Genomic DNA, 25565 nt, shown 5'->3' with positions numbered 1-25565 from the left:
TTAAAAATGCATTTTTCTTATATTTATTTTGTAGATTTATTTCAATTTCATATATTTTTTAAAATGTTGTTACATATTACATAATTGTACTTATAAAGTTTATTTTAGTTTGGCTGAGAAAACATATGTATAACAAATATATAAACCAATTTGTAATTTTATTTTTAACTTAATTTTTTTATATTTTGTACTTTTTTCAATTTATATATATATATATATATATATATATATATATATATATATATATATATATATATATATATATATATATATATATATATATATATATATATATATATGTATATATGCGTGTGTGTGTGTGTGTGTTGTTTATTTGTTTATTTTTCATTTGTTATTTTAAACTTTTTTAATTTTTATTATTTATATTTATTTCAATTTTAGTTTTTATTTATTTTACAATTTTTATTATATTTCAATTTCATATATTTTTTAAAAATGTTATTCATTTATTATATGAATAAACATTATTATACTTGTGTGTGTGTGTGTGTGTGTGTGTGTGTGTGTGTGTGTGTGTGTGTGTGTGTGTGTATATAATATATATATATATATATATATATATATATATATATATATATATATATATATATATATATATATAGTATATTATATTTTAGTTGGGTTGGAAAGACAAATTTATAAACATCAAATCTTTGAAAAAGAATTTCAATTTCTCATTAGGGCATATATGCTATATTTAGGTATATTCAGATTTTCATTCTATGGCATCTTTAAATGTATACAAAGTGTCTGCTTTATTTAAATAAAAACTTTAATTTAAACTATTTTTGAAAATGTCAAAGTAAAGCTTAGAATGAGTTGTTAATTATTACATTGCATTCTATTTTACATAATTAAACTTAAATTTAGTGCTTGAAGCACAGTGGCAAAGATGTACTGTTGAAAGACCATGGTAAAGAGTTACTGTTGAAGTCTATCCAAAGAAATTACTTAATTCTTAAATATTGCAATATTCTCCTTATACACGCTGATGCAGAAAGTTATATTTACTTGTAAAGGTTTCTCTGTCCAGGTCTTGCCATGTGTTCATTACTCACATAATATCTGTGGAAAGAGCAGACTTTAAATATATGCAGGGTTATTTTAGCAGACAGGTACTTGAGCATCTTGTCAAAACAAGAATCTCCTACACTTCATACGCACATGGAATCTTTGGTAACTTTGGAGATGTATATTACTTCCCATTTGCCAGAGGTGATAGGTGTTGCTTTTCCCTGCAAAAAATAACAACACCGTTAACAAACCAACTAGGCTTGTACTCCAGTCTTTCTTTGCGTATGACATGACACTGTATGTCCTCTGGCCAATAACTTTTGAAAGACACATTTGCATGGTAGATTTCCAAAAGTGATCATACTCATTTATCTTTGGTTCTGGATTTTTTCCCCCATTCATTTACAAAAATATTCAGTTTTTTTCAGTTTACAGTGGAATGTTTCTTAACGTGCTGCAAGTTACGAAAACACATGGAAATAGAAAAACTCTACCAAATTTAGAATGTATCTTCATTTATTTGACAACACACGCCCTCGTAAAGTCTTACAACACATTCAAATACAGAAATCCCCTGCAAATATTGCACACCACATAAAAAATGTGTTGGGGGACCCCAAAAAATTAATAACCCAGCTACTTGTGTTTTAACGGCTGATTTATACGTCTGCGTCAAGTGATCGTCGGGACCCGTGGCGCCTGCCTTGGGCGTAGCTCTACATTTCTACTTCAGTGTGCTGTTCGTGTTGCTCTGCAATAACACTACGGAAACTCTAGCAGGTTTTTATGTTCCTGCAAGTTTTTTCGTCGGTGCTTTGTTTTTTCTGAGCGCTACCTCAAGTTGCTACACTCATTTAAAGGCGGCAATTGGTGGACGTGCAACAACTTTAATTATAAGGTAAACAAAGCAAAAGGTTCCATCTGGAGCTACCTCACAGGACTCGACAATTGTACATATTGCTCCAGCGGGTTTGTGCGGCTCGCAGTCCCGCCCACACGTCACGGCTACCAAGCCGACCAATCACTATGCGTCGTTTTTTTGAGATGTGTGCGTCATAAGTATTAATCAGCCTTTAGAGCCAATGGTGTTGTCAGAGATCTGTGAAGTGTTGTTTTTTTACTGACTCAAAACAGCACGCTTCAGGGTTTCTTATTTTTTGGGGGTCCCCCGGACACATTTCTGTTGTAGTCTGCTCAATTTGCAGTGTTTTCCTAAGCATGTTTTGCAGAGCATTTCAGATCTCTTGGCCACTGTGGTAAGTTATTAACCAATCTTTGAGATGTTCTCAACAATCATACAATAACATAAGGTTCATAAACAAAAAGGGCTTTAAGCATTAGAATAATGAAAGTAAAATGCAGCTTTAAAAATCTTTTTTTATTGTTGTTGTGAACATTAGAACGTGAATTTGTTACTTTTCTGCACAAAATCTCTAGTATACATTTTTACTATAATGTACAGAAGACACCATGGATTAGAGATCTGCGCGGGACTAAATTTTGAATCCCGCTCCCGCCCGCACCCACCAGGTTTTAGTCCGAACGCGACCGCTCCTGCTTATGTGCAGCATTCGCTGTCCTGCTGTCCGACCCGCATCGTTTTCTACCTGCCGCGCCCATTTCCGCTAATGGGCAGGGGGGAGAACAAAACCGAAAACCACTCAGCCGTACAGAGTCCAGACAGCCTATAACACGCTGTCTGTATAAACACAGCGCCAAGCAAGTGACACACACACAGACAGCAACATCACGCTCTCTCTCATTCAAACACATACACACACAGCACAAACCTCACTCTCATTCACACACACACACACACACACACACACACAGCAACAAACAAGCTAAACGCAGCATCATGCTGTCTCATTCACACACATACATGCGTGTGCTCGCTCGCTCGGGAGTCGGGAGTGTTATTGTTAGACCGCCCGCTCCCGTTCAAAAATAAACCAGTTACCAACCACTCCCGCGCTTTATTCCGAATTTTATTCCCGTGTCGAATGAAATCTGGTCGGGTGCAGATTGCAGACCTCTACCATGGATGACATTCAGTGTTACAATAGTTTGTATAACAAAAAGAACAAGAATCATTTGATGACAATAAAATTAAATGCTTGCAGTACAACTCCAAAATAATGTCATTTTAAATCGTTATACTTTGTTATTATCCTTTAAACCCATTTGTCAGCTAGGTTTTAACCTTAAAACAGCATGCAATATAATATGCTTACATATTATTTCTATAATTGCTTGTATTAAGGTCATACTAAAGATCTTTCGCTTTATAAATCCACTTATGCTTAAGCGAAGTCTGGATAAAGTATTTCACCCATATTTTCTTTTCACAAAAGTCATTGAAATAGGCACTTGTATTTAGTATGCTACCTATGAAGAAGATTTAATCTCTATAAGAGTATCATTTGACCCATAGTTAACATTGAATCCCAATCTCAGAGCTAATAATAACAACCTTTAACAATGTTTAAAAATATAACTAATATTTTCTGTAGAGCAATGTAATCATTTCACTTAAACTCTTATTTTGAGATTGCGTTTTGTAGACACAGCATATGTATGTATATGCATGCACAATATATAAAAAAAGCATTACTTACCGCATTTACATAGTGTAGATGTTTATAACCATTGTCATTGCTCATAACTTTGTAAAAACTCATGTTATTTGCAGCAAAGTAAGGAGCTGAAGGAAAATACTGTGGGAAGAAACAGATCATTTATAGATTAGCCTCTTTACTGTGAATTAGGATCATTTAAAGGGGATCTGTTAATGAAAATGTTTTTTTTCACATGGTGTTTGAACGCTGGTGTGGGTGTGGTAAATAAAAAAAATAAATCGACCCCTTTTTTTTTTTTTTTTAAACTAAGCTCCATTAGTAGTAATCAGACTCTGTTGTTGCGTCCCAATTTGCATACTTGTACTACGCCCTAAAAGTATGTACTTTTTTTTTGTGAAGGAAAGGTTTGTACTTTTGAGTGTGCAACAGAAGAGTATGCAAGCTTTGGGACATACCACTTCCTCTTTAACAGGTCGTTGTGTTGCTTAGTTATGCCCATTGTCAATCATCCACACACCATCCACATTTCTGTTGTATTTAATTTCCTCCCTTATTGGTGAAGCATCAGCAGGTTAATCTCCCATTCATGAGTCTTTCATGCAGAGAAATCTCCTCAGGTCTTTGGGTAATTATGCATTCAGACGTTTTGACGTCTAAATGCATCATTATATAAGTTCAGTATTGTTGTTGCAGATGAAATATAACACAGATAATGTAATTTAAATATTTTACAGTCGGATAGATATTGACTAACAGTCATTCAAACATCTTTACCAACCTCTCTACTTGACTGTTGGTCTCGCGCGTCCATCGTGTTTGTGGTTTATTTACACTTTTCACACGCGTTGTAGTTCTAATCGAATTCACGTCCAATGCGCAATGTAATTTGGGAAATATGAGCAGTTAGAGTTGGACGCCTCTACACTTAAATTCGTTACCGGAAATAGCAAACCATTGCACCTCTGGCATACTCTTTTCGACATACTATGGTTTGGGAAATACTAATTCTATTTTCAAATACTATTTAGGATGCATAGTATGCGGATTGGGACGCAGCAATTGTTTAATGTGCTGTTCCAGATTTCCCCAACTGTGCCTACGTCCACTGGCGATATGCTCTTAGCATTGATCAGTAAAAATCACTGTATACAAAATACATGCTGCTAACGTTTAGTCAGGAGCGCGATGTACTATTATAACTATATTTGACATGATAAAAGATTATTGCAATTTTAAATGGTCATATTCTGCTTTATATTGCAATTTATTACCAAACTGTCACAGAGTGATACCTTTGGCAGCATCTCTAACTAAAAAACATTTCTCAGTATTAGGGTTGGGTCGATAGATAATGTCATTATCCATCGCTGATGGCCAATAGACAACATGATGCTGAGCCGGCATTACCGATTCTCCGCCCCGCTCCCGTCGCAAACCCGCTCGCAAAAAATACACACTTAGGCCCTGTTTATATTAATATGTCTTAGTGTTAAAATGCCATTTAAGAACGAAAATGATCCACATCCACACTGTTTTATCTAGCATTACTGAACAACCCTCCATCCGCTGAAAACGCACATCACGTGACCACACACGTCTGAGCTCCAGAGAGCAGTGCACGTTAGACAGTTTATCAATGATGTACTGCTGGATCGAGTCTCACTATTTACCTTATTCTTTGCCGGCGAGCAGGCGCAGCCATTTGAATGTTTTTTGCTCGAGACTTCCGGTTTCATTCACTTCTATTCATTTTTAGACATTAAAAACTGCTCGTTACGCCGTTTGATGTTGCAAACTGATATTTTCTTATTACATTATTCTATTTGGTCTGTATAGTCATGCAAACATTTGTTTGTAGAGCTAGTAGTTTGACCGTTTTCTGCCGTTTATCATTCCTTGTCATTTCTCCCATAGGCGAATGAATCGGAAGTATTAAAACAATCGCACAAAAAACAGGCGCACTTCCGCATTTTACAATAAGGTCAATAGTTGTGAAACGTGATATTTAATTAATCCCGTCTTTATCTAACGACTATTTGGTCTTTTGAATCTATCAAGTAATGTGTCACAGTATCAGTACACTGCTTCAGTCTTTCACACTTGTACTTAGTAATTTTAGTGAAAACCTCAGATACTGTTGGTTGTGCAACTTTTTTACCGACCAACCTCCCGTGGAAAAAGCGATTGATGTGGTAATTTGTGTGTACCTTATCTTTATTTACAGTATTTAGGATTTGTTTGTGGGTAAAACAAAGACCATGTGGGTCAGGTAGTTGAAACGGAAGGCTACAAATAATTAATTCGTTACGAATTAATTAAATATTCATAAATAATTAATTTACCTCCGCCTATGACGACGATACCATCGCGATGTTTCATATTAGACATTGTATGATGCAAAATTGGTCAACATCGCCCAACCCTACTCAGTATGTATGTTTCAGTGCAAACTGACACACACTTTAATGAAAATATATATCATAACTGCTGTATGCACCTTTTCCACCCTTTTTATGTTATTACAGTGAAACAAGTTTAACACCACTATCTATTGGACAATTCATTATATTTTTTAACCTAATAGTATAATGAAACATTGGTAATTTTATATAAATTCGGGCATTCATGTATTAATATAACATTACCACAAAAAATATTACTGTTGTATTTATTTTCCCCCACCCCTAATAGACAGCACCAGGTACTGAAATCTGTTAGATTGCTACCATTTTAGTACACAGACCAAATATACACGTTTTCTTTCCCAGCTGTGTACAATCACAGACAAAACTGACTGTGTTCATGTGAGCGTTGTATGTTTACAATGTAACCTTCTGTGCAATTGACAGTTTCTGTTCAAGTTGAAAAACAAAACTTGCTATGCTGTCTTTTAGTGTGTTTGGACCATATATCAGGATTTTAAACTGACCGCTTTAAAATGTATGCAAATAAAACACTGATGTTTTAGTTAGGATAGAGACCAATGCTGTAAAGACTCCGTCTTCTTCTAGAAAGACACTTCTTCCCAAAATGGGTGGAGATCAGTAGCATATTCATTAATAAGCAGCACAAATACAAGCTATTTTTGCTTTCACCTAATTTGTGGGCGTTCGCAGCATGATGTAATAAAACATCCGTGAGCTATTTAAAGCTGAAACTTCAGGCACATTCTGGGGACACCCGAGCATTAAATTGCCTTGTAATATAAGGAGCATAATTGGAGCCCTTTAAAGAATGTGATTTGTTGCAAAACTTACCCGTCCAACCCATCCAGTTTTGCTCTTCTGTTCAAATTTCTATATAAAAAAAAAATCAGTATATTCAGTTAAATGACGGTATTCAAATTGTTTGAACAGCTTGACGTCAAATTGATGCAGTTATTCTCAAGTTGATGAAATATCAGCATGCAAGCCTAAGTTAATGCATATTCTCTCTCACAGTTAAATTCATATCACTTCTGTATATTTGAGATATTAATTAAATTATCTGTTTCGTAGATCTTTAATAGTCTGGACATTTATATTGTGTAAAATGTTCTTTATAGTGGGAAATATCACTGTATCTAGTTTTAATAATAAAAATAAAAATAATAATAATAACCATTTAAATCAACTAAGAACCAGTTCTTATTTACAATGAGATTTTCCAAAAGGCAGCATAAAAGGTTGAAACAGGAAGTTATAATAACAAATAATTACACATTCAAATATTAACTTAGAAATCAACAAGAAAAAAAAAAACTAAGAGTATAGATTATGTACCATTAACTAACTTTAATTAAAATTAAATTACATTAAATAATATTAAATGATGAAAATTGATTAAAAGAACTAAGCTTTATATACCTTATAGAAAAATTACATTATTCTATGAAAACTTTTATTATTTGTCTGTAATTAGGTCATATAACCTCAGGGTACTCTGAACATATTGCACATTGTCATACAAACTGTTTTATTACATGCTGTTGTTGTTGTTGGTTTTTTGACAGTCACAATTGGCTCTTATAATCTTTCATGTTACTTTTGTGTATGGAAGAGAAAACAAGCAGTAGCACTAGCACAAGTGATTTTATGCACATACACAGTTGAAGTCTTAATTATTAGCCCCCCTTTGAATTTTTATTTATTTATTTTTTTATTTCCCAAATGATGTTTAACAGAGCAAGGAAATTGTCATAGTATGACTGATATTTTTTCTTTTAGAGAGTCTTATTTGTTTTATTTCGGCTAGAATAAAAGCAGTATTTAATTTTTAAACACCATTTTAAGCTCAATATTATTAGCCCCTTTAAGCTATAATTTTTTCGATTAGTCTACAGAACAAACCATCATTATACAATAACTTGCCTAATTACCCTAACCTGCCTAGTTAAACTAATTAACCTAGTTAAGCCTTTAAATGTCACTTTAAGCTGTATAGAAGTGTCTTGAAAAATATCTAGTCAAATATTATTTACTGTCATCATGACAAAAATTATTATTATATTTATTATAATATAAATATTTATTTATATTATAGTTATTAGAAATTAATTATTAAAACTATTATGATTAGAAATGTGTTGAAAAAAAAACTTCTCTGTTATGATTGAAAATGTGTAGGGCCAGACTGAATCTACAGATGCTTTTTGCTATTTCTGCAAAGTATTTAGCTAACAATCTACTTCACCGTGCTTTCTTTCCACTTGGTGCCATCGTAGTCGTAGATCTGCAGGAGTACACTGTCCTGTCTGCGCGGCATCCATTGGACAGCCAGCCGATCATCTGTGACCCACGTGACTGTACTCAGGTAGTGATCTCTGGGGAAAGAGTGTAGAATAAAAAATAAAAAAAAGTAATAAATAATTGTAATGTTTCAGATGTGAGGCTTTGTGTGAAAATGTAAAACTAAAAGCAGAAGAGGGACACACCCTGACCCGACTGATTTCGGTACCACAACTTCGGATTGTCTGGATGGATTTTCTACATCAATAACAAACAGCCTTGCTCTGGGTATAACAGATCCTGCCTTTGTGAGAAGAACAACAGTTTAGTAACAAAATAATGTATTTGATGTTTTGTAATACCAGAACAGCACAGACCAACAAGCCTATTCATGAAGCCTTTAATGCTATGTAGAGTATTTGAAAGGAGCTTTAATTCATTAAAGATAAATGTAAGTGATTTAAATACTTCAAATTTCTCTTTGCATAAGAATAAATGATAGTTCCACCTTAATATACACTCACCGGCCACTTTATTAGGTACATCTTTCTAGTACCGTGTTGGAGGTTGTATTGTATAAGGTTGTATTAGTAATTGCATTTATTATTAATAATAATAATAATATTATAATATAAATAATAATATAATAATATTAATAAATAAAATATTATTAATAATAATAATAATGCATTTTATTTAAAGGCGCCTTTCATGACACTCAAGGTAACTGTAGAGCACAGCTAGAATAATCAACTCAAATAAAAACACAATAAGAACAATAGAATACAATACAAACTTTAAAGGGTCACGAAACACCAAAACACATTTTTTGAGCTCTTGACAGTCGTATATGTGTCTCACACTGCTAAAAACACTATTAGGACACCTATATTTCACTAAAAAGTGTAAATTGGTTGTTTTTGCGTTATTTCAAGCAAATTTGTACTTCCTGTTTGAAACGAATTTTTGAAGCTGCGTCACGGTCATGACATAATAGTGTGTATTCCAGCGTGCAGACTGGGCGTCTGTGCCAGAGTGAGTCTTATTACGTCTTACAGTGTGATGCATTAATGCATGAGTAAGGCTTTGGTCAAACCAATCAGCGCGCTCTATTGTGCTACTTCATTAATATTCATTAGTGTCACCGTGTTTACACCACAAAGACGCCACGTTGTGTTGGCAAAACAAGCGTGAAGTGTTGCTTTTATAGTTTGCTGCTGTTAAGTTTCGTTTTCATTTTCTCTCTGTGAGAGCTTATCTGGATCACGTGTGGATTAACAGTGTACGCGACGCTCGACAACAATAACTTACGTGTCTAAGGAGGATTATTGTTTACCTGAGAGCTGTTCTCATCTGCAAACGCTGAAATCTGGATTTGCTTGTAGTATTCTCTTTATAAAGACGCGGCTCTAGTTGCTGGTGATTGTTCTGTCTCTACAGATTTGGTAAGTGAGCGACCAGTGCTCTTTGTTTATTCAGTTTGTTCGTATCGAAATAAGTTAACTATTGCACTGAGTGCAAACATAGCATCGCATTTTGTGACCGGAATAACACACGCGGCTTTCTGACGCTACCTGCCGTGTGCATGTAAGTTTCCGGGAAATGCAGAGTTTTTTTTTTCTCTCATTTGCCGTGCGGTATCAAACATTGCATGAAAAATACACGCTTGCAGCAGTTCCTCGAATCAAATATCTCGTTTGTCGCGAGAGACATGAATGAATTCCCTGAATGAAAGAGCCAAACTGCAGTTAAAGTCCAACATTTAATAATTTGGCAAATAATTCGACTACAGATGTCCCTGTAGGTTAAACACCATCCCTTTCTCCTGTCTGTGTGGGTGTGTATTTTGACTCTGAAACTCGCGCGTGCCCAAATAGACACTCCCACACCATCCCACTTTAGTTCCTCCGACACTCCCCCCTAAACAGAGCTGGACACGCCCACTTTTCTGACTTTTTCCAAAGTAAAGGTGTGAAAACACCCTGCTGAAACGAGGGGGTTTCATGGCCCTTTAAAAATGCAATCAGGTCAAAGTGAATAGGCTGTTCTAAATAGATGTGTTTTGAGTTTGGACTTAAATTGTGAAAGAGAGTCTAAATTACGGAGATCAGGAGGAAGTGAATTCCAAAGTTGAGGAGGAGAGTGGCTGAAGGATCTGCTCCCCATGGTGACAAGGCGGACAGAGGGAACAGTGAGGTGAATAAAAGAAGACCTGAGTGTTGGAGAAGGTGTGGCGATATGAACAAGATTAGCAAGGTATGGAGGAGCGAGATTGTGGATGGCTTTAAAAGTGAGAAGTATTTTAAAGGGCACCTAGGTTACCCCTTTTTTCAGATTTAATATAAGTCTTTTGCGTCTCTAGAATGTGTATATAAAGTTTCAGCTCAAAACACCCATCAGATTTTTCATTATACCTTTTACAAGATCCTGTTTTATACTTATTTCCACCAGGGGGTGGTTTTGTCGTACTGCGCCTTTAAGGCGAGTTCTGCCCGCCTACTGTTTCTATGTGTCTTCCCGCGTGCTTTAATCTCCTCCCTCTGCTGCTTCAGACAACAGACAGACTTAAAGGAAGAAGGTCTCACGTAGCGTTTGTGAGAAATACTACAGTAAGAACTAATCTTTACTAATCAGTATTGTGAAGTTGCATTGAGTCACTCACAATATCGTTACAAAGTTCACGAGCCCGCACGCGCACAAACACACACACACACACAGATACACACGCACACCGCAGCTGACACACACACACACACGCAGACAGACAGAGCGCGCTTAGCTTTGCACTGTTTTTGCACTCAAATGTGTCATGATACAGGCTAACCCTTCAGTACTGTGTGGATATCTGTTATGCTAATGTACAAAATAAACCTGATTTAACTTCCACAAACCAGGATTGAAGCGTCTTCTTTTATAATTGTTCTGACACGCGGCTGTGCTGACGAAGTAAAGCTGAAGTTAAACGCTGTAATTAATTACACACGCGCACTGATTTAAAAACACTTTAAACATGTGAAACTTACTCTTAATCACATTTGATGATGATTGCTGATCCTAGCGAACAGAACAGACCTTTTATTCCCGGTTGCTTTGCGTATGTCTGCCTGGTCTTGTTGACATACACATGACAACCGGGACATGTTAATGCGCGCAGCTGTCAATCAATTCAGTGGGCGGGGGGATCGCACACCTACGTAAAGTTTTGGTCGGTCTGAAAACCACTCCAATTGGTCCACCGTTTTTATGTTGTTAAATTGAAAAAAAAAGGACTGGGTGTATTTATATAAGCTCAATATGATGGTCTGTACACTATATTAACACGTTTGTCCAAATAGCTTGAAAAGTAGATTTTTCACAATAGGTGCCCTTTAAAATTAATTCTGAAAGAGATGGGAAGCCAGTGAAGCTGTTGTAGAATGGTTGTGATGTGACAGACAGAGGGTTTTCGTGAAAATACGGGCTGCAGCGTTTTGTACCAGCTGTAATTTATGAAGAGTTTTTTTAGAGAGGCCAAACAGAAGGGATTTACAGTAATCTAAACGGGATGTGACTAAACTATGAACAAGAATGGCAGCTGAATGAGGAGTGAGGGAAGGACGTAAATGATCTATATTTCGAAGGTGGAAATAGGAGGACTGGGTGACATTATTAACATGTGCAGTGAATAAAAGGGTGCTGTCGAAGATGACCCCCAGACTCTTAACCTCAAGGGAGGAGATAATGACAGAATCCTCTGTGGGAATGGAAAAGTTATGTGATTTTATTTAAAGTGTATTGTGTACCTATAAGTAAAAGTTCAGTTTTATTGTCATTTAATTTCAGGAAGAATTTTTATTGTCATTTAATAACATGAATAAACAATACATTTATTACAGTATTTGTTCATGTTAATGAATGTAAAGTTTTTCATTGTTAGTTCATGTCAACTCATGGTGCATTTACAAGCATGGATTTTGATGTTAATTAGGAATTAGTGAATGCTGAACTATGGTTCATAAATGCTGTTCAAGTACTTAGTAAATACATTTACTATTGAAGCCTTATTGTGATGTGTGACAGTCACGTATCGCTCAGGCAGTAGTGACACTAGACATTCTGAAATGCTGGGATGTTTACTTACTTTCGGGTAGGGGACGAATACTGTGACTGGGTACTGGTCATTTCCATACAATGAATATTCAATGCTGTGAACTCCAGTGTCATTAACTTGTAGGTAAGCCAGATATTTGCCCTGCGGAGACCACCAGATGGCTTCATTGGAGGCAAACACTTCCTCTTGAGAGAGAGAGAAAAGAAACAGATAGATTAGCAGGTATGAATGAATGTACAGTTGAAGTCAGAATTATTAGCCCTTTCAAATATTTCCCAAATGATGTTTAACAGAGCAAGGGATTTTTCACAGTATTTCCTATGTTTTTTTTCTTCTGGATAAAGTCTTTTTTGTTTTATTTTGGGTAGAATTAAAGCTGTTTTTAATATTTTAACCATTTTAGGGTCAATAGTATTAGCCCTCTTAAGCAATATTTATTTTTCAGCTGTCTACAGAACAAACCATCGCTGTATAATGTCATGCCTAATTACCCTGACATGCCTAATTACCTAGTTAAGCCTTTAAGCTGAATAGAAGTGTCTTGAAAAATATCTAGTCAAATATTATTTACTGTCATCATGGCAAAGATAAAAGAAATCAGTTATTAGAAAAGAGGTATTAAAACTATTATGATTAGAAATGTGTTAAACAGAAACTGGAGTAAAAAGTATACAGGAGGGCTAATAATTCAGACATCAGCTGTATATTTCTTATGAATGCATCATGTATTTACCTTCATAAACCCAGTCTGGGACTCCATTGAGAATTTCATTGCCTTTTCCATTATGTGTGACTTGCACGGCCTCGGCAGTGGCGCTTGCTTTGAGGTAAATATTAAAATTCCATACGTAAGCCTGTGGATGATGCGTGGTCATTAGCATCGACTGTTTCAAAACAATAAAGCTGGCTGACTCAGTTTGGTGATGTGATGCTGAAGGGCACAATAAGGTCCTCAGTTATACAGTGCTCAGGATAAATCATTCATTCATTTTTCTTTAGCTTAGTCCCTTATTTATCAGGGGTCGCCACAGCGGAATGAACCGATTACTATTCCAGCATATGTTTTCATTCATTTTCTTGTCCGCTTAGTCCCTTTATTAATCCTGGGTTGCCACAGCGGAATGAACCGCCAACTTATCCAGCAAGTTTTAACGCAGCAGATGCCCTTCCAGCCGCAACCCATCTCTGGGAAACATCCACACACATTCACACACACACTCATACACTACGGACAATTTAGCCTACCCAATTCACCTGTACCGCATGTCTTTGGACTGTGGGGGAAAACGGAGCACCCGGAGGAAACCCACGTGAAGGCAGGGAGAACATGTTTTACACAGCGGATGCCCTTCCAGCTGCAACCCATTACTGGGAAACACCCATACACACTCATTAACACACTCCTACACTATGGCCAATTTAGCTTACCCAATTCACCTATAGTTTAATTTATTTATATAGCAACTTTTTATTTGCAACAATTTATTATTATTCCAACTGCCACAAGGCTGAACAAAGTGCTTTACAGAGAGAAAAAAAACTAATGGTATGGGCATAAAAACAGTAACAGCAATAGGCTCATAATAAAAAAAGAACAAATAAAGTGTAACAATAAAAAGAGCAAAACATTTTTGAACTTTTTGCCTAATTTTTGCGAAGGGAAGGACTTATGCTTCAAAAAGTCCTAGAAAAAAAATGAGTCTTTAATTTAGATTTAAAACTAGGCAGCGATGAAGCCTTTTTAAGTTGTAATGGCAGGGCATTCCAGAGGCGTGGACCTGCTATGGCAAAACCATGTTCGCCCCTACTTTTGAGGTGGGCTTTTGGAACTTTTAATAAAAACTGATCAGCGGAAGGGCGTCGCAGTAGGTAGTGTTGTCACCTCACAGCAAGAAGGTCGCTGGTTTGAGCCTTGGCTCATTTGGCATTTTTGTGTTCGCGTGGGTTTCCTCTGGGTGCTCTGGTTTTCCCCACAGTCCAAAGACATGCAGTACAGGTGAATTGGGTAGGCTAAATTGTCCATAGTGTATGAGTGTTTGTGTGAATGTGTGTGTGGATGTTTCCCAGAGATGGGTTGCAGCTGGAAGGGCATCCGCTGCATAAAAAATTGCTGGATAAGTTGGCGGTTCATTCTGGTGTGGCAAACCCCGGATTACTAAAGGGACTAAGCCGACAAGAAAATGAATGAATGATCAGCGGAAAGCATGTGTCTGGATGAAGTGTAAATAACAATCAGTTGGGATAAATATTGAAGGCCCAAACAATGTAGGGCTTTAAACACAAAGAGAAGGTTTTTAAATGTGATTCTTTATGTCACCGGTACCCAATGGAGAGACCTGTCTATAGCGCATGTGTTTGGACTGTGGGGAAAACCGAAGCATCCATTTGTGCTACTATTTTTTTGGGCTTTTTGTTAGATTAGCTCCAAATATAATATTGTAAAGCATCCCATAGACAAAATGAATAAAATGAGAGATTTGTGAATGATGTACACCTATATGCTGAGCACTGTAGCCAGCTCTGTGGTTTTGGAAATAAAAGTAACATTACCTTGGAAAGAAAAATACTCTTTTGGAAAGATCGTCTCAACTTTTCAAGATCTACAAACTGCTACCATAAATGATAATATTGTAGTTTTTATATGCTTTTTAAAGTCTGGAAAATACATAGCAAAAAAAAAAAGACAAAAGCTGCTTTGGTCTTGGGCATATTTAAACACAATTGTAATTGAAATGTGCTTTATTTAAAAAAAAAAAGAATAGGGTATATGCCGAAGCATGCTAATAGGACTTTTAATTTGGGTTAATCGCTTCCGGCGATTTGAATGCCAATGCAAAATCTGGTGCGTTTAAGGTTTGTTTTCTTTAAAAATCAGCGATCTCCACTAGCTGAGTGATATCCGATTTAAAGTGGGTCTCAGATTGTACAAGAAGCACTGCATTAAATTACATCTCCCCCGCCATGTCTTTATAATATGAGCATTTATTTTACCCCAGTATATTCAATGGAGCTTCTGCGTTAGCCTGCCGATTCTGACAGGCGCGTGTGGGTAAACAGCTTTTTGTCTCGTTTTACGCATGAGCAACTAAATAAATGCTAAAGTTTATTTAACTGAATGTATTTTAATGACATTACAACATCGATGCTGTATAAAGAACCGTATAAAATGGAAAAAAGTTCACAATAACAGGTCACCTGAAGTGTATCAGCATGGGAACAGCACTAGCTTGGCATATACCCTATTGAAGTAAAACATGGATTAAGATAATTTAGAATTGATGTATACATCAATTCAGATTTAAAAATGCATTCTAGGTCTAAATGTGTTTTATTTTTTATCCACTTCAAGATTGGCATATTGAAATGTGATTTTGAAGACATTCTCCAAAGTAGAACAAACTGAAAATAAGATGAAAATTAAAACGCATGTTTCTTCATTATGCGATGTTTCATTTCAATATAGAGTATGGTGGGGTATTGGGCAAAAAAAACTCGAAAGGAAACAACTAAATAGTGCTTGTTTATGTCGTTAGGGTGACAATTATGAATGTGCTTATACACTCACCGGCCACTTTATTAGGTACAATTAGTTCAATTGCTCGTTATCACAAATTTCTAATCAGCCAATCATATGGCAGTACCTCAATGCATTTAGGCATGTAGACATGATCAAGACAATCTGCTGCCGTTCAAACCGAGCATCAGAATTGGGAAGAAAGGTGATTTAAATGACTTTGAACGTGGCATGGTTGTTGGTGACAGACGGGCTGTTCTGAGTATTTCAACCCGCCGTGTTATAAAGCGCGAATCATCCCAAACTGGTTTCTTGAACATGACAATGAGTTCATTGTACTCAAATGGCCTCCACAGTCACCAGATTCAATCCAATAGAGCAGCTTTGTGATGTGGTACAACGGTAGATTCACATCATGGATGTGCAGCAGACAAATCTGCAGCAACTGTGTGATGCTATCATGTCAATATGGAGCAAAATCTCTGAGGAATATTTCCAGTATCTTGTTGAATCTATGCCATGAAGGATTAAGGCAGTTCTGAAGGCAACCAGGTACTAGTAAGGAGTACCTAATATGTGGCTGGTGGTGGAAGCTACAATGTTGGATGTTCACACACACGTGTATCAGTTTACCATTACCATAATCTTCATGAATAAACATGATGTCTGATGTTTGTACATCTATACAGTATATCCCTAGGGAGCGATAGATCACATGCAACAGTTTCAAATACAGAAACCCCGTCAGCTGTTGTTCTTTCTGACGCACATACTAGATTAAATTTCATCCATTATGCTGAAAGAATTTAGTCTCTGATTGCCTCAAAGTTGAGTACTCATTTTCAGTGTTGTTTAAAAGTTTGAAATGAAAGTCTTCAACTAGCCCTTATCTTTGCACTTTGATGTACAGCTTTAAAAAGTGAGAATAACTGCATTTTTAGACTTAATATGACATGATTTTGTGTGTGACCTTTATGCACCAAAGAGTGATGAAATATTTAGCAATAAAATGACTGTCAGAAATTGTTTTGTGAACCAAAAAAAGCAATAATTTTAAAAACTCAATTTTTTTTTATTTGTAATTTTAGATAGTTGATTGCCTTTTTTTTTCAAGAAACTAGGCTTTCAGCAGAACAACAAATTAATTGGAGGGTGATTGTTACAATCTATATTTCTCATTTTTGTCTCTAGCTTTTTTTGGATGATTGCACATTCCACGGATTGCATTTGTCAGCCGCATAAAGTACCAAGTCATTCAGGCTGTCTCATTAAAAGAAATCACAGCAATTACACCTCACCTTACAAAGAATAACTGCCTGTTTCTTTTATTTTTTTTTTGTTAGGCATTCTAGATTGACTTTCAGCTGACAAACTGACCCTGAAACAGCACAATTTTAAAAATGAGAGAAAAAAGCTTATTTGTAACTCACCAGTTTATTTCCTACTGGTGCCCAGGTTAAAAGCTGTGTCACATGTGGAATCTGAACCTTAGAGAGAAATTCCCTGAATCCAACAGAAAACAAGAGTCATTAGCTAGCATAATAAAGCATGCATCCATCCAAATATACCAACTGTCTGACCATCCATCCAAATATACCATCCATCCATCCAAATATTTCATCTATTCAAAAATACCATCCATCCATTCAAATATACGGTCTATCAAAATATACCATTCATCCATCCAAATATATCACCTATTCATCTATTCATATTTACCATCCATCCATCCAAATATATCATCCATTTATCTATCCAAATATACTATCCATCCAAATATATTATGCATCCATCCATCCAAATATTCCACCCATCCACCCAGCCATCCATCTATTCATCCAAATATTCCATCCATCCACCCAAATAAACCGTCTGTCCAAATATACAAACCATCCACCAAATTATACCATCCCCCATCCATCCATCCAAATATACCATCTGTGCAATCATACCATACATCCATCTAAATATTCCATCCATCTAAATGTACCATCCGTTCATCCTCAATCCAAATATACCATCTGTCCATTCATCCAAATATTCTATGTCCAATCATACTATCCATCAATCTAAATATTCTATCCTTCCAAATGTACCATCCATCCATTCATTTAAATATTCCATCCTAAATTCAAATATACCATGCATCCATCCAAATACACCATCTGCCCAATCATTCCATTCATCCAAAAATTCCATAAATCCAAATGTACCATTCATCCATCCATTCATTTAAATATTTCATCCATCAATCCAAATAAACCATCCATCCATTCAAATATGCCATCCATCCTTCCACCCAAATATAACATCCATGCTGAATACACAAGTCAAGCAGAATCTGCCTGTGGCTTGATGTGCTCACCAAAGTCTCAGCATTGTCCTCTATCCGCCAGGTGACAGTATGTAATTAAGTTTAAATTGTACAGCATTTACAATAAAACATTTAAATTGTTGTAGCTTAAAACAAATAAAATTTAATTGCATTAAATTTGAAATGAAAATCTCAAAACCACATCTCTCAAACTGGTTTCCTGGAGGGCTGCAGCTCTGCACAGTTTTTCTCCAACTAATCAAATACAGCTAATCCAAACAATCAACATGTTCAAGAATTCTACACTGCATCCGAAACCGCATACTTCCAAACTATATCTAAAATCAGCATGCGAGCCGAGTAGTATGTCCGAATTCATAGAATTTAAAAAACAGTATGCGAGAAGTACCCGGATGACTACTTCCGGCGAGATTCCGGAGTGCGCATCCCATGCACGCTGCGCTATCCCATAATGCCCCGCGAGAGAATTCATGAATACAAGTGTAGCGACGCAACTGACGCAGGTAGGTCACGTGACCATGACAAAATGGCAGATGTTGTACGTCCGAATTCCATTCATACTTTTCACATTCATACTGTAAAGAACGTACTTTTCTAACGACAGAGTAGTAAGTTTAAATTCAAATGCAGTACCTACTGAGTAGTAGGCGGTTTCGGACGCAGCCCTAAAGTCTATTGAGCAGGAGTAAGTTGGAGGCGGTAGGAGCACAGCTATGTAGAGCTGTTGCCTTCCAGGAATTGAGTTTGAGACCACTGCTCTAAACTATCCCCAACTCTCTCTTTTCTAAGATGGCATGATGGGCCAAATCAAAGATTACCTTTGGCCAACTTTGCCCTAGTTTGGGCATCTCTGCTTTGGAAATTGATAACAGTGAATAATTTACTAAGCAAATATTCTCTACTCACCCAGACTCCACATTGTAAATGCTGTAGGAGGCGGTGAATGAGTGTCGCCATTGCTGTATTTTACACACGCATTAGAGATGAGAATCAATTATGTTTACTTTATAGCATGGCATTATCTTAAGTCCAATCAAGTTACCTTTGAGTAATTGCTCTCGAAGGCTGCAAATTTTCTGTCTGCTGATAAAATGTAATCTGTGGCATCCACTTGGGCCTGTAAATACAAAAAGTAGATTTAATAGTAGCAATTTAAAAACAACTTAAGAAATGAGTTGGTGTTAATTAACAGTTTCTGTATTTTGCTTTTGTTTATTTACAGTTGTTAATTGCATTATGGGATGTTGATCTCTGCTCTGTTCACTTTTGATGTTGAAAACTCAACTTTGCAGTTTCACAAAGTGACTTTCACTAACATTTTAATAGTTTGAAATACTGTATAAGAGATTATATATAGAGAAATAAGGCTGTACATAAACAGAAAATACACTGGTGGTTTAGTACACTCTTTTTGTAGTGTAATATACAACACCAACCCAGACAATATATCACTTTAAACTTAAAAAAATGTTCATAAAAGTCACTTTTTTTTTTTTACTTAAGCTTTGTGTTTTTAATAAACATGGTTATCAACAATGGTAATAGCAGAAATCCTCAACATTGGCTTGGTTCAATGTGTATAGCATGGTTGATAATATAAAACAAAAATAAAAAAACTACAAATTATAACGTACACAAACAAACACACATATATGAATGTATACATATATGCATACAGAAACCTGTAAATAAATATAAAAGGAAAATAAAACTATGTACATAATATCAGAGAAGTACATAAAGGAAAAAGGTATGTCTACTAAAATTATTGTAAAACAGTTCAAACAGAAAGAAAAGATAGTTTGTTCTCACCTATATCCTAAGACAGTGGTTCTCAACCTTTTTTCACCAAGTACCACCTCAGAAAAAAATTCTCTTCAAGTACCACCATAATGACCGGTATTGAAATACAGTAGCGTAGTTGACCTAATTAAGCAGCTTCAGCACTGCACAGTTCAAAAACAGAGCAGATTAATTACTATCATTATGAATATTTTTTATTGTCAGCCTCTTTAACCATTATAAATAGTTTGAACATTAACACTGATGCGCTTTCAGGTAAAAAAAAATAAATAAAACGGTAATGTTTAAATTAAACTGTACTTTTAAAAGTTACTAAAAAACTGTTCTTAAACACTTAAACAAGTGTTCTTAAAAAATGAAAAGAAAACTGCTGTACTTAAAGGTAAAGTATTATCATAAAGTAGCCTGTTCATCAAAACCTGAAAATGTTGTTTGGACCTCATAAATATAGGCTGTACTGTATGCCGTCATATTTATTAACTCTTTTTATTACATTTTGATATATAAGTTGCATATATATATATATATATATATATATATATATATATATATATATATATATATATATATATATATATATATATATATATATATGACTTATTTGTATATCTTCGAAATCTAAACATTGTTCATTTTAAATATTCAAATTGGATTAAAAAAATTCTAATTAGAAATTAGATCTGCTTACTGTGGGTTAGAGTAGGTTTTGTGTGTCAGTAAAGCAAGTGATTAAACTATACCTGTCTACATCGGGATAAATGAATACGGAATACGCCCACAACAACCGTTACAAATACGAGGAAGAAAATTAGCTTCAAATGATAGAATACATTAGACAGTTGAAAATAAAATAAAAGGTTTAGCCTATTGAAATCTGCTGAAAATATCAATTTACTGATCACATTACTGTTATCGTACACGTTAAAGGGTTAAAATTGTGTTAATTTTTTGTTATTTAGCGATTCCTCCACGTACCACTAGAAGGAAGCCTGCGTACCACTAGTGGTACATGCAAGCACCACAGTTTGAGAACCACTGTCTTTGCATTCTGTGAATGAACGTCGCCTTGTGGTTCCATCCCAAAGAGGGAAGAAATCACTTTCCCGAACTCCCTAACTGCATCAGAACGGCAGAGTCACTCGCTGTCTTCAAGAAACGACTGAACTCAACTATTTAGTCTCCACTTTCCTTCCTAATCTGCAATTGCCTCTCTGGCTCCACCGCTAACTGTATTACAAAAAAATAAATAAATAAATAAATGAATAAAATTACTAATGTTTTGCTTCTTACACTTAACATACCTAAAACTTGCCTACAGCACTTCTTCATTGTTGCTCTTATCGTTGTGTAAATTGCTTCCTTGTCCTCATTTGTAAGTCGCTTTGGATAAAAGCATCTGCTAATGACTAAATGTAAATGTTAGAAATGTTAATTGTTTCTCCTACGTCATTAAATTAAATCACTTAAATTTTAATAAGGAAGATCAAATTGTCATGTATTTGGTTTCAATACAGAATGTTGAAATTTTGGCATTGTTAATTAGGGCAGTGGACCGTTCGAGTCGAACAATGTCTATAAAATAGTATAACCATTGCTGAACTGACAGGAGATTAGGAGGGAACCAGGAACTGATGATTGTTTTCTTTGCAGCTGTTAATCCTGGGAAAACAATTAGTTTTTGATTCAAAGTCAGGGTTACTGAGGAATCATCATTCAATAGGAAAATGAAAGGTTCAGGATCAACGGTTGTTTTCAACATTTGCAACAAGATGGTGGAAACGTTAACCCAAAAATTGTAGATTGGAAGACATTCCCAGAAAACATGAAATAAGCTACCCATCGCCCAAGTTTAGGAAAGTCACTATTCACAATCTTTCTTAAGGTTAAAAGTTGTTGCAAGTCCCATAATGCAATTCAAAGGCATAAATAAACAGGGGAAAAAAATAAAGTTAATCGCAAAATACGGAAAACTGCTAATTTACAGAGTTTTCGTCTGTCAACCTACAAATGTTGAGTTGCTCAGGTACACTGAGCTTTCCTTTGTTTCCGCGTTATGCAAGTAAATATGACCTTCGTTGGTTTTGTGGAGGTATTCGTTGTCTGTTGGATAATGAGACAAAAATGTGTGTCGCGTGAGTCCGAGGTCATTTCATAATAATGGGAAGCATGTGAAGCGCCTTGAGGGGTCTTACCTGATATCCAGCGGAGGTTGTATGTTTTATACCTGATAGTGTCATTGTAAAAATCATCAAAAGAGTACGTCCTCTTTAATGCAGAATCATCTCCTGAGAAAACAGAGAAGAAATATACAAATGAAAATACGGTGGGGGCAATAAATATTCAACACGTAACATGAAAACATATTTCTAAAGTTGCTGAATTAAAATTTTCAGCAGATGTTGGTAACAACCGAATAAATCCATATATGCAAACAGATCTAATTAGTTTACAAATGAAGTTGTGTAATAAAATGAAATGATGCAGGAAAAAAAATATTGAACACATGAAGAAAGGGAGGTGTAGAAAGGCAGTGAAAGCCCAGACAGCAGCTGAATCTCTCAGTAGTTCTTCAGAAACCCTCTGCCCTTTCTCATTGTAAATGAATATCAGCTGCTTCAGTTCAACATCTACATTAGCAGGAGGATGAAGGTGAAACCAGGGTGGACATTTCAACAAGACAATGATCCAAAACACAACAAATGAGACTCTCAATTGTAAGATAGTATTTATTTGTAGAATTAATTTTATGTTTTTAATCAATTGATGCGAATAACAACTCAAACTTGCTATTTCTCGAGGTTTTTTTCCCACTAAATACGTTTTTAGCATAAAGCTATTAAAGCTGTTGGTTAAATTGAGCTGAGGACAATGACAGGGTTTGTACATTTGTATGGTGTTGCTAATAAAGAACAAAAGTCTGAACCAAATGATTGGCATATTCCTTCACAGAACAACTCCCAGAACTCAACCATCAGTCCAATTGCCAGATTTTAGAAATCTTTTGGGATGAAATACTTATTATTCCAGGCCTGTAGCCATCCTGGTGTCAGGGGTGGTTCTTTTTGCTCATAAAGTAAACCTTTTGCAGTTATACGCCTCATTTTCTGTTTAATTATGAGATTTAAATACTGCATTTTAGTGACATTAAGCACTATTTTAACTGAATTAGCTTGTCGGATATTCATCATAATCACACTTATATATACTTTTTAAAATACATATTACATCATATATCCTTAGGAAAACGATAATCTGTTAATATCTAAAATTAACAACAGTAGTTCATTGTCATTTATTTGGGAAATAACAAACTGGCCAGCATTCCTCAGTCACAAAAACCTAAAAACATAGTTAAAAAGTAATAATAATGCAGCTTCAAAATTTTTCTAGTCTGTTGTAAAGTACATTTAAAAATTAATGGATAACAACAATAACCAAAATAGTATTCAAATCAATTTGTCGCTTTTTATGCTATTTTTTCCGCCAAAAATAAGTTCTGGAAGATTTAGAACAAAAGTAACCTATAAAATGTTTTCTCTGATTAACAATACAGTAGTGAAAGAAGACCTCTCTTACGTCAGATTATAAAATGAAAATATTAAAGCCTTTTTCGGTGGGTAATTGTCTCTTTATGATGGCATAGCAGTCAAAATAGAACAAATGAGTTCATGTATGGGGCAAATTCTGGACCTTTGTCAGTGAGGAGTGGGTCTTCCGAACCACCCAAACCCCTCCGGCTAAGGGCCTGTGTTCACTGTATTTGTTTTTATTTTAAGGACAGATAATGTACGTTTCTGGTAGAATGTCCCTTATATCACACATTTATTAAAAATAATATTTACAAATTAAAAGAAGCTAGATTTTATATTGTCAGCATTTGATTTTGAAAATATAATGCCAGGTAAGGACAGCTTCTTTAGCATTCACAAGGGGGCGCAACTGTTTTTCCCAGAATTGACGTGCTTATGAGGTTTTGTTCTAATTAGGAGATACAATTTATTTGCAGGATAATTAGGCTATATAATGTGATAAATTGATAGGTTTGCCGTCCAATCTTTACACAACGATGAGCGGGATGATGGTTGCTATATGATCATGCGATTGATCAGGAGGCTGACTGAATTTAAACTGACTGAATTGAGAATAAGATGTTAGAAAACTTAACTTGTTTCCACTTTATTATGAATTTATACATAACGTGTTGTTTAAAACACATTTGCTTTTAAGAAAAGTAAAGAGGTTAGCCATGAGTTAAGCTCGACGTTTAGCCTCCCTATTTGAAATAGCATTAACAAATGGGCCTACTCAACGAACATTCGACATTTATTTTCAATATTACATTCAAAATAAACATTATTTATTATTTATTTCAGTCTTAATTAGCCTGCAAGGTGAACAAAATGATACATTTTCCAGTTCGACAATATAATAAACGTTGTTATACAATACATAACATAGTAGTTGGTTTTGAGGTGTAGGCTACACACTTTAAGGTAACATTTATTGATTGATTCGATTTCAGTACAGACGTAAAAGATGAAGATTAAGAAACTAAAACTTACTGTTGACGTAAATTGCCGTGGGAATTGCGATGAGCGTGATGACGACAACCGCCCCGACCAGCGCCACGCACACCTTATTACAGCCCTGCAGGTGAGGAGAAAACACGACACATCACCTCACAATAATCCATTTTGACAAGACAATCTCTAAAATGAGTATGCTGTCCGAGAAGTTACGTTTAAGATGACACACCCATTACTTTTTAATACACAAGTAACTTAATAGTCCTAAGCGTAGGCTTTGCGCTAAACACAAACAAACACAAAAATACGTACCATAATTGCGCAGAAACTTCCAAGCGCATCCAATCCACAGGAATCCGCTGAGAAGATCTCCAGATGTCCTTAAAGCAGATCGTTTAATCACCTTTGTCCGCTGTAGTGCAAGTCTTGGACAGACTGCTGCGCTTTATTCCGTCCGATTGCAGTTTTCCAGGTTAAAAATGTACTTCCTCCGATGCATCATTGAGTCTGGTGTGGTAAAAGTTTCTCAGAATCAGCTCTTTGCATAACTTTCCATCGCAGTGACTTCCAGACGTGCTGCTGCTCCCAGACGAGCGCTTATAACTCAGGACAACTGTTGCGCTTCAGCTGCGTTTCTCTATTGAGTTCAGCACAGCCGCTCTCTGCATTATCTGCAGGAAGAATGGCTAAATGGAAGAGACTTACTTTCGTTTCAAAGGTGATTTAGCTTGTTTTATTAAATGCAAAATAGACAAAAAGTCTTCTTAACTGAGAGCTTAAAACAAAAAAACTCGAATGTAATAATTATGTCTGTATGTATACATTTTTGCATTAATAACAGTACATTAATTTAAAATTAAAGATTGTTATTTTTTTGTAAATGCAAAGAAGACAAAGTCTGAGTCAAAAATGAAAGTATTTTAATATTTATTTCTGAAAGTAAGCATTAGAATCACAGTACAAAGTTTACGACAAGT

At 35.5% G+C, this 25565-nt stretch overlaps 1 protein-coding gene and 2 long non-coding RNA genes across 9 annotated transcripts in view; 2 read left to right on the top strand and 1 right to left on the bottom strand.

The window, feature by feature from the left end:
• The window catches only part of fap (fibroblast activation protein, alpha), a 73397-nt gene extending 48167 nt beyond the window's left edge, over positions 1-25230 (bottom strand). For both annotated transcript variants that reach the window (XR_015499936.1, XM_087268486.1), the window contains exons 1-15: positions 24901-25230; positions 24625-24709; positions 22255-22347; positions 22068-22162; positions 19302-19376; positions 19166-19218; positions 17355-17427; positions 13144-13264; positions 12441-12595; positions 8527-8624; positions 8286-8415; positions 6872-6910; positions 3654-3752; positions 1186-1256; positions 1033-1086 (exon numbers count right to left, since the gene is read on the bottom strand). Coding sequence is in view for 1 of the 2 variants with exons in the window: in XM_087268486.1 (XP_087124612.1) it covers positions 1033-1086; positions 1186-1256; positions 3654-3752; positions 6872-6910; positions 8286-8415; positions 8527-8624; positions 12441-12595; positions 13144-13264; positions 17355-17427; positions 19166-19218; positions 19302-19376; positions 22068-22162; positions 22255-22347; positions 24625-24709; positions 24901-24903 (1244 nt within the window). In the remaining variant the exon portion in view is untranslated. The remainder of the gene's footprint in view (positions 1-1032; positions 1087-1185; positions 1257-3653; positions 3753-6871; positions 6911-8285; positions 8416-8526; positions 8625-12440; positions 12596-13143; positions 13265-17354; positions 17428-19165; positions 19219-19301; positions 19377-22067; positions 22163-22254; positions 22348-24624; positions 24710-24900) is intronic.
• Positions 1-25565, top strand: part of LOC137496507 (uncharacterized) — an 84580-nt gene that overhangs the window by 26578 nt on the left and 32437 nt on the right. The window contains exons 4-5 of one of the 6 annotated variants that reach the window (XR_015500058.1): positions 8317-8405; positions 8476-8835. The exons of 3 other annotated variants lie outside the window; for them this stretch is intronic. This is a non-coding gene — a long non-coding RNA (uncharacterized LOC137496507). Of the gene's footprint in view, positions 1-8316; positions 8406-8475; positions 8836-24584; positions 24716-25565 lie in introns of those variants that run through there. 2 more of the 6 variants (XR_015500060.1, XR_015500059.1) reach the window with 2 other exon arrangements.
• Positions 14574-18117, top strand: LOC147842453 (uncharacterized). The gene is made up of 2 exons (XR_015500149.1): positions 14574-14797; positions 15407-18117. It is a non-coding gene; the product is annotated as an uncharacterized LOC147842453 (long non-coding RNA).

Source organism: Danio rerio, chromosome 9, assembly GCF_052040795.2.
Source record: "Danio rerio strain M-AB ecotype USA chromosome 9, GRCz13ab, whole genome shotgun sequence".
In the NCBI taxonomy this organism is placed as follows: Eukaryota; Metazoa; Chordata; class Actinopteri; order Cypriniformes; family Danionidae; genus Danio; species Danio rerio.
Note: the sequence above shows the minus strand (reverse complement) of the source record. Positions and strands in the feature narration are given on the sequence as shown.